This window comes from Pollachius pollachius (genome assembly GCF_949987615.1).
Source record: "Pollachius pollachius genome assembly, chromosome: 13".
In the NCBI taxonomy this organism is placed as follows: Eukaryota; Metazoa; Chordata; class Actinopteri; order Gadiformes; family Gadidae; genus Pollachius; species Pollachius pollachius.
The window spans coordinates 20,454,631-20,464,824 of record NC_136946.1 but is presented as its reverse complement, the minus strand read 5'-3'; the positions used below and the strand labels follow the sequence as shown (position 1 = coordinate 20,464,824).

General features: G+C 44.7%; 1 protein-coding gene across 1 annotated transcript; it reads right to left on the bottom strand.

Annotated features, from left to right (window-relative positions):
* Positions 1–214: 214 nt before the first annotated feature.
* mrpl3 (mitochondrial ribosomal protein L3) lies at positions 215–10,194 on the bottom strand. Its single transcript, XM_079748853.1, has 10 exons — positions 9,985–10,194; positions 9,475–9,656; positions 9,283–9,374; positions 6,349–6,447; positions 2,818–2,917; positions 2,664–2,724; positions 2,098–2,209; positions 1,446–1,523; positions 1,126–1,203; positions 215–414 (listed from the first exon to the last, which is right to left on the bottom strand). The coding sequence occupies exons 1-10, from the start codon at positions 10,062–10,064 to the stop codon at positions 262–264; spliced, it is 1,035 nt and encodes a 344-aa protein (XP_079604979.1). The 5' UTR covers positions 10,065–10,194; the 3' UTR covers positions 215–261.

Below are 10,194 nucleotides of genomic sequence, written 5' to 3'. Positions count from 1 at the left end.
ACTACTCCTCATTCTGTGTCACCATTTCCTGTGGGATGCACCTTCTTCTCTTCCACTGCCAGGGTATCCTCTAGTTACATCATTTCTCCAGCGGTTACCATGGTAGAACAAGAACAAGTGTGGACAACAAAGGGTGTCACAGAACTGGCTGTTTACACACACACACACACACACACACACACAATAAGGGCAACAACTAGAGGCAACAGCAAATGCAGGGGATTCCTTTATTTAACCAAATACAATACATGCACGTGTGTGTTATTCAGCGAGTGTCAGCGAGGGCTCGCTGTAAACAAACATGTCCTGGTCGTAGAGGTCCTCCTCGAGGTCGCCCTCCTCCTCGCTGAAGAAGGTGGGGAACGGCGGGTTGAGGAGGGAGGAGCTCCTGCGAGGCAGGATGGTGTCCCTCACCTGGAGGGGGACACACACACACACACACAAAATTGCATGACGGCTCCTCCTCTGCCTCTGTATTTTGTGTGTTTGTTTCCGGCACCCTTCTTATGTTTATAACTCCTGTCCAACAACTCTTGTGCGTGGTCCTCAGCACCTGTGCATGTGTGACCAGGGGGTCCCTAGTCAAACATGGGCCTATACCTCTTATTGAATTCAAGGTGCACCTCATGCCATCTTAACCGTGTGTTGAGGAGTTTCCCATTACAGATTCTACTACACACAATCACCGTTATACTGCACTCGTGTCACAGAAAACACAGGAAAACACCCTCCTCACACGTGCGTTCATGTGTGTGTCTGCAAAAAGAAATAGGCAAGTGCATACGCATGCATGCATGCACGTACGCATGTGCACACACACACACACACTCACACACACACACACACAACCTGCTTAGTAGGGAGATAGATGCATCAGATATAACTAGCTTCATTACGCATGCTCGCCCTACACTCACAACGGATAGAGCACATTAGCGGTGAATATGTGAACGACAGCGCTTTAAACCCACAGATGAAACGTGTAGTACAGAATCAAGGTCATTGGCCCCCTGTCAGAATATCAAGTACTGTGACAGTGTCAGGTTCACCTTCTACTAAACACATCCAAGCAGGGTGGGAGGTGTGTGTGTGTGTGTGTGTGTGTACCGATGCACTTATCTCTACCTTTAACAAGCAGTTCTTGTGACCGGGCACTGAGCCATGGACGTACAGCACGTTAGACTTGGTGTTCACCCTCCAAACCTGAGAGGAGACGACAGAAGGAGAGAGGAGAGGAGAGTGGAGAGGGAGGGATGGAGAGGGAGTGAGGAAGAGGGTGTGAGACAGTAAGAGAGGGAGGGAGCCAGCAATGAGAGGGAGGAATAGGAGATGAGAGAGTGCATACAGAGGAATAACAGTTGAAATCCTCTTCAAGGGCACCCAAGATGGGAGTGTGTGAGTGTGTGTGTGAGCGTGTTTGTGCAAGTGTTTGTGCGTGTACATACCTTAAGGCCATGTGCTGTGTCAAAGTAATTGCCCATTTGGCCAGGCATCTTCTTGCCTTTGAACACCTTGGCTGGATCCTAAACACGAGTGTGTGGGAAACACATTGATGAGCACCCGGACTGATTCTAAATGAATGAGTGAATGAATGATGAGATCCGCTGAGCCATCGCTGACAGGGCCTCCACGCCACGCCCTGGTTCCTCAGGGGGTGGACACGTGCAGGGTCATATCCGAGTGTATGTTTGTGTGTGTGTGTGTGTGTGTGTGTGTGTGTGTGTGTGTGTGTGTGTGTGTGTGTGTGTGTGTGTGTGTGTGTGTGTGTGTGTGTGTGTGTGTGTGTGTGTGTGTGTGTGTGTGTGTGTGTGTGTGTGAACCCAAATGTGTCTGCATGCGAGTGTGTGAGTGTGTACGTGTGTGTCTGTGTGCACGTGTGTGTTTCTGTGTGCATGTGTGTGTGCACGTGTGTGTACAAGTGTGTGTGTGCATGCACGCGTGCGTGTGTGAACCTGAGTGTGTGCGTGCATGCATGTGTGTATCTGAATGTGTGACTATACGTATGTGTGTGTACCTGAGTGTGTGAGTGTGTGTGTGCGTATCCGGAGTGTGTGTGTTTGTGTGTCTGGTGCCTGAGTGTGTGTGCGTCTGCCTCACCCCCCCAGGCCCCGACGCTCCAGGTCTGCGATGCGTTTTTGTGTGTCCGTGGGACGCTGGTTGACCTCTGAACCCGTAGCGCTTCATCACACCCTGGAAACCCTTACCGATCCTACACACACACACACACACACACACACACACACACAATAAAGACTCAGCAAAAATGCAGATACACTAAAGTTCACACCCATATTTCTTCAAAGAAGAATTTTCTTCATGTTTCAATTGTCTACCAGTTCATCTGATGGTAAAGCACTCTTTCATTTATGAATGAAAGGTACTATGCTAATAATTGTGTATTTATTATCATTAGCAAACCATCTTAAAACACGAGGTAACACAAGAGTAGAGGAGAAGATAAGAGGAAAGAAGGAGAGAATAGGAGTAGAGGGGAAGAGAGGGGAGGAGAGCAGAGGGGAGAAGAAAGAGAAGGAGAGATGGAGGGAGAGGAGGGAAAGAGAGGAGAGCAGAGGAGAATAGAGGAGAAAGAGGCAAGAAAAGAGGAGAGGAGAAGAGAAAAGAAGAGAAGGAAATAGCAAAAAGAAAAGAGAAGGAGAACTTGCGTCTTTGCAGTGATGTCCACAAACTGGCCTGGGCGGAAGTGTGCTGCGTACAGTGGAGTGCCTGGACGGAAGAGAAAGCCCACAGACAGCATCATTAACACCTCATTCAAATGGCCCTGTGCCAAGTGCTGCTCTCCAGGGGGAACCTGCTTACCTGGTTTGATGATGGCGTTGTCTGAGACTTTGAATGTGGTGACCTTCTGTTTTGGTGGAACTCCAGCAATCCGAAACATCTCCATCGTCTCTTCGGACCTCTGTAACCGACAGACAGACAGACAGACAGACAGACAGACAGACAGACAGACAGACAGACACATCTGTCAAGATACAGGATAACAGGAGAAGGTAGGGTTCACATGTTATGCTCAAGGAGGCCCACAGGGAGTGGAGTTGGGGATTGAACCGATGTCGAGAGACATTTTCAGTCATGGAGAGAGAGAAACAGAGAGAGGAACAGAGAGACACCTTCAGTCACGGAGAGAGAGAAAAAGAGAGAGGAACAGAGAGACACCTTCAGTCATGGAGAGACAGAAACAGAGAGACACCGTCAGTCATGGAGAGACAGAAACAGAGACACCGAAACAGAGAGAGGAACAGAGAGACACCTTCAGTCACGGAGAGAGAGAAAAAGAGAGAGGAACAGAGAGACACCTTCAGTCATGGAGAGACAGAAACAGAGAGACACCGTAAGTCATGGAGAGACAGAAACAGAGACACCGAAACATAGGAGAAACCTTCAGTCATGGAGAGACAGAAACAGAGGAGATACCTTCAGTCATAGAGAGACAGAAACAGAGGAGACACCTCCAGTCATAGAGAGACAGAAACAGAGGAGTCCCTTTCAGTCATGGAGACAGAAACAGAGAGACAGAAACAGATGAGAAACCTTCAGTCATGGAGAGACAGAAACAGAGGAGACACCTTCAGTCATAGAGAGACAGAAACAGAGGAGACACCTTCAGTCATAGAGACAGAAACAGAGGAGACACCTTCAGTCATAGAGAGACAGAAACAGAGGAGACACCTTCAGTCATAGAGAGACAGAAACAGAGGAGTCCCTTTCAGTCATAGAGACAGAAACAGAGAGACAGAAACAGATGAGAAACCTTCAGTCATGGAGAGACAGAAACAGAGGAGACACCTTCAGTCATAGAGAGACAGAAACAGAGGAGACACCTCCAGTCATAGAGAGACAGAAACAGAGGAGTCCCTTTCAGTCATAGAGACAGAAACAGAGAGACAGAAACAGATGAGAAACCTTCAGTCATGGAGAGACAGAAACAGAGGAGACACCTTCAGTCATAGAGAGACAGAAACAGAGGAGACACCTTCAGTCATAGAGACAGAAACAGAGGAGACACCTTCAGTCATAGAGAGACAGAAACAGAGGAGACACCTTCAGTCATAGAGAGACAGAAACAGAGGAGACACCTTCAGTCATAGAGAGACAGAAACAAAGAGACAGAAACAGAGGAGACACCTTCAGTCATAGAGAGACAGAAACAGAGGAGATACCTTCAGTCATAGAGAGACAGAAACAGAAGAGACACCTTCAGTCATAGAAGGACAGAAACAGAGGAGAAACCTTCAGTCATAGAGAGACAGAAACAAAGGAGAAACCTTCAGTCATAGAGAGACAGAAACAGAGACAGAAACAGATGAGAAACCTTCAGTCATGGAGAGACAGAAACAGAGGAGACACCTTAAGTCATAGAGAGACAGAAAAAGAGGAGACACCTTCAGTCATAGAGAGACAGAAACAGAGGAGACACCTTCAGTCGTAGAGAGACAGAAACAGAGAGCCAGAAACAGAGGAGAAACCTTCGGTCATGGAGAGACAGAAACAGAGGAGACACCTTCAGTCGTAGAGAGACAGAAACAGAGGAGAAACCTTCAGTCATGGAGAGACAGAAACAGAGGAGACACCTTCAGTCGTAGAGAGACAGAAACAGAGGAGATACCTTCAGTCATAGAGACAGAAACAGAGGAGACACTTTCAGTCATAGAGAGACAGAAACAGAGGAAACACCTTCAGTCATAGAGAGACAGAAACAGGAGACACCTTCAGTCATAGAGAGACAGAAACAGAGGAGACACCTTCAGTCATAGAGAGACAGAAACAGAGGAGACACCTTCAGTCATAGAGACAGAAACAGAGCGTTGGAGATCAGCACTGTGGACCAATGGGCCGTGACAATAGAGGCGAGTTAAGGAGCACACTTCCGCGGCCAGGCAGCGGTTTGTATTGGAGCCAGATAGAGATTCTTCTATTGAGTGGTTGTTGCCAATATGTTCTCCATCCAGCAGATACTTCCGAGGGATGAATGTGGAGGGCGGAAGATCTTAACTTGACTCGCGTTTCTACACACGTCAACAGTTGAATCATGTTCGAAACCTTCAGTCATGGAGAGACAGAAACAGAGGTGAAACCTTCAGTCATGGAGAGACAGAAACAGAGGAGACACCTTCAGTCATACAGACAGAAACAGAGGAGACACCTTCAGTCACAGAGATACAGAAACAGAGAGACCGAAACAGAGGAGAAAGCTTCAGTCATGGAGAGACAGAAACAGAGGAGACACCTTCAGTCATAGAGACAAAAACAGGAAAAACCTTAAGTCATGGAGAGACAGAATCAGAGGAGACACCTTCAGTCACGGAGAGACAGAAACAGAGGAGACACCTTCAGTCATAGAGACAGAAACAGAGGAGACACCTTCAGTCATAGAGAGACAGAAACAGAGGAAACACCTTCAGTCATAGAGAGACAGAAACAGAGGAGACACCTTCAGTCATAGAGAGACAGAAACAGAGGAGACACCTTCAGTCATAGAGAGACAGAAACAGAGGAGACAACTTCAGTCATAGAGACAAACAGAGGAGACACCTTCATTCATAGAGAGACAGAAACAGAGGAGACACCTTCAGTCACAGAGAGACAGAGACAGAGGAGACACCTTCAGTCATAGAGAGACAGAAACAGAGGAAACACCTTCAGTCATAGAGAGACAGAAACAGGAGGAGGCACCTTCAGTCATAGAGACAGAAACAGAGCGTTGGGGATCAGCACTGTGGACCAATGGGCCGTGACAATAGAGGCGAGTTAAGGAGCACACTGCCGCGGCCAGGCAGCGGTTTGTATTGGAGCCAGATAGAGATACTTCTATTGAGTGGTTGTTGCCAATATGTTCTCCATCCAGCAGATACTTCCGAGGGATGAATGTGGAGGGCGGAAGATCTTAACTTGACTCGCATTTCTACACACGTCAATAGTTGAATCATGTTCAACATTATTCACAGACGGCAGTGAACGTGAACATCACTTTCAATTCGCTATCTGTTGAAGCTTGTGATGCACAAGTGCACACAGTGAGACACACCCGCAAACAGAACAGTGAGTGACTATGACATTTCGCAGTATTTAACATCAGTCCTCATACAACCATTCAAAATTATTCACACCAACACTCCCAGCGTGTAAATGGAGCCTTGTGCAAGCATTATGCAGCGCACGTGCGCACGCACATGCTGGGCTTTTTGCGGTCGGGATCTCGCGAGATTAAGGCCGGCTGCGTGAGGCTAACAAGTGATACAAATTGAACAGTAGCATGGTGCCTCTGTAACATTTATCCACAGCCATAGATCAGAAAGCAAGAACACACAACAGACGCTTCACAGCTCTTACATGGAAGGGCGACACATTCTTCCCTCCAACCAGCAGGGCGGCGGTGTGGCCGTCGTACTCTTCTTTGGACAGACACTTCACCACGTGACAGTCCTGCACCTGGAACAGCAAGACACGTCGTCTGGGTTACGTCATCAACACTCAACCCCAACTCAACTCGGTTACCACTGAAACATGACACAGCAGTTCTGGTTAGGGAGGCTGTACAACAGTGGTCCGCTACAGGACGCAATCCGGCCCTCCAACAGTATTCTTTTCATTTTACAGTCTTAGACAAACTATTAAGTCCCCAATGTCCCAATGTATTTTATTTCCAGATAACAGATTTACCCCCAACTTAACAATGCTCAAGTTATAATTAGTTATTCAGAATAGCTTTGGATCCCTATTGTTATTTAATTGAAGCCTCTATGGGGTTGGATGAGTGCTGCGTTTCGCTTGTATTCTTTGCACACAGCGAAAGCTTCAGTACAAATTAGACACACAGGCTTGACACTGGAGAAAGTGGGTGAGCTGGAAGCATTTCCTCATGTCCAGTCTTCACTGAAAGCCCTGTTTGTTATCAACCTCTCTTCACACTCATGGGCAGAAATGTACTCTCGCTAGCAGAATAAATGTTGAAGAAAGGCGGCAACATGTATACATACATAAGATGTACTTTTTAAATGTATATTATCAGCAGGTAAGCCTTGATTCAGGGACAAAAGATTTGATACTTTGATCATTTTCCATGTCCTAAATAAAGCAAATGTAAAAAGAAAATAAATTATAATACCATCGTAGATTCACCTCGCACAGACACACACGCACGCACGTCATAATAGCTGCTGATAAGTAAATAGATGCTTTATTCATCCCCTTGGGGAAATTCAGGGTTCACATGCTGAATGTGCATTAATCCAATGTCTTTCAAATAGGATGTTTGTTCCACATTTAAGGGAACCCTGAGCCTTTCGATAATAGTTTGTTTGGGCAGCATTGAACACTCAGCTGAACTCAGTTTGTGTCAGGTGTGAATGTGATCCTCTAAGAAGCCAACCAAAAATGTATGTATCGTAGGTTTACTCTTTTGCCGTGAACTGGAAATAACAAACATATTCAGCCAGATGTGAATGAATTTATCCTAGATGAATACGATTTGTGGCACACACACACACACACACACACGATTATAAGGATGCGCATGGCTACATTATTTAGAGCAAAAAACGTCCCTCATGAGAAAATGAGTGAATAAATAACAAACAAACCAAAGGCAGTGATTTGTAAGGTGAGGCAGGCCTGGTATGGCTCTGTGAATGGCCATTATATCTCACCTGGTAATGCGGTTTCAGCACCTTAACAAGTTAGTTCATTCAATAAGTAATAGGCAGAATGCTATGAAAGGCGAGTTTATGACCGATAAATCCACTCTTTTAATGTGATAATCTGTAAAGAGCCTGTACAGGCAGAAAAATGTCTGAGCTGTTGGTTCATTTTATGTGGGGGGATATTTAGGATGGCTTATCCAAGCACAAAATAAACAACAGAACTCCCGCTCTCTAACTTGAACTTGGAGGCTTCTACTGATTCAAGAAAACACACACAGGATTGGTCCAATGGAGTGACTGTTACATTTGGTCAGGCAGGGTAACTATTGCACATGTTACATTATATGACTCAAACTCAAGTGAATATTAAGTAGAATAATATTGTGATGGAGACATTATCCTATTCCACTTTTCAGTCTGTGACAATAAGTAACTTACATTGACTAAGCATAACTGATGGGTCAACTTTGAATTCCTTATTCAAGATCAGCCTTGGAAATGCCATAGTAACAATCCCCATCTGATGACACATTGTGAGCACTATCAATCATGAATGGACATGAATCAACAACGGTCAGATCCAACATCTGTCCCAATATAAATAAGTTGCATTCTATAAATGTAGTGGTGAGTATTTAATTGGATGTATATCTACAAGACTGATTGACCGATCAGTGTGACTTGGGGTGTGTGTGCCTGTGTCTGTGTGCACATACTCAACGAACCATATACATTTCCATGTATATGTGAGCAATTAGCTCATGGAAAATATAATTAATTGATTCTGATTGAAGTTAATATTCTTAATATAAATGTATACATACCGTAGTATACTACAATATAAACAAATATGGTAAATATAAAATAAAACATTGTTTTTAGCTACTCAAACAAGCTATTGAATCAGCTCCATTCCTGTGAGTTTGCACACAGAGCTCGATGTTAAACACAACAGAAGCCATGCGAGGAGAATGTTGGGTCAGAAAGGGGCGAGATGCACTACAAGACTCACATCATTCTGATGAAGGTTGAGTCAAGCTTGCTTGACACCTTGATATCATTTCCAACATTACAAAGAGCAATCAAAGTTATTGATCACAGCTTTAACCAGTCTGCTAATTCATTTTTCATGCCGCTATGAGTGAAGAACCGAAAAACTAATCAAAAGGTATACCGAGGTTCAAATAATATTTCTCTCTTTCCAGGTATGTGGGTCGAGGGCTTCATGTAATACATGTTTAGTTATCAAAAAACCTGTGGCAGTAGGAAGTGTAAATTGAATAACTAATAGGAGAGGCTGAGGCTTTACTGTCATGGTAATGTGAAGTCAGTTAGAACTTGAACATATTTTGAGTCTGTACTAAGGGTATGTATTTAATTTGTAATTAATTTGAGTTTGGAGGGATGACGGAGTCACCTTTACTGGTAGTGGTGCTGTCTTTCCCCCACGTCAACCGGCATCGGCTCAGTTAACGCCATACATACAAGTCATACAGAAGACACTATATACTGTTCTGGTTGGAATTATATATATTATTTTAAATGTACACAGCAACCATTCGCTATCCACTATCTATGCGAACCGCTATCCACAACACTGAAACAAAGGTGCCATGTCTATTACCTGTAGCATTGTCACCACGTGTCTCTCTCCTGCTTTCGTCCAGACAGGAACCATACCCAACTTAACAGCCACCAATCCTACTCTTCGACTTCCTGAAACAACCACAGTAAGGAGGAGTTATTGAATCATTAAGTACGTCAGGACACAATGGCAAGGAATGGTGGTGACCTCTCTCTCTCGTCTGAGACCTACCCTCAGTCCACTCATGTCGTGGCCAGGGCTCGTCTTTGAGTGGGTTAAGCTTCTCAGCCGTTTGTCTTCTGTACTCCTCGTTGATGCTTTTCCTCATGTACTTCTGGTTGTCCTCCGTGAGGTGCTCCTCAAACCACGTCGTATTCTTTAATGTGCGAACACATCCCAGTGCAAGGACAGGACTGTAAATGTACAAGATGGTCAAAAAAAATTATCACTTTTGCCTCCACGTTAAGCATTTGAAATACATTATAATATTTTATTATTCCAGTATTCGTTTTTATCAGAGTTCCCCCAATGTCTTGATATTCTTCCATTGCAGATCCATGTGTCAACACTGGTTCGTCCGATGATTTATAAAATTATTAACACTACGGTAGGATGAATAGTAAAACACAGTACCAAATATTGACCGTTTTTATACAAAATAACTATAATGGATTATCAGGGAGAAAATATAAGTAAATGTCTCCCTTTACAGTCTAAATATGAACAATTCTTAACAGGCACCTTTCAGACGCTCCTCCTGTTCTCAGCGCAGCAAAGCATGGGACTCGCAGCAGAAGAAAACGACTCGTCCAAGCTGCCATTTCGTTGGTATGTACGGACCTTTCTCTAAGAAGAAGTACGATTATAAATATAACAGTAGTGCAGCTTTGACATCAATAAGAATTCCACGCCTCCATGTTTGCCCTGTTGTGAAATGTCACCCTGGTGAGT

Bases quoted from the DNA above. Each gene is read 5' to 3' on its own strand.
- mrpl3 (XM_079748853.1), bottom strand. From the start codon at position 10,064: ATGGCAGCTTGGACGAGTCGTTTTCTTCTGCTGCGAGTCCCATGCTTT. The intron at 1,524-2,097 runs GTGAGGCAGACG...ACTCGTGTTTAG, and splicing joins GAGCGTCGGGGCCTGGGGGG to GATCCAGCCAAGGTGTTCAA. The intron at 415-1,125 runs GTAGAGATAAGT...GTCCCCCTCCAG, and splicing joins ACAAGAACTGCTTGTTAAAG to GTGAGGGACACCATCCTGCC.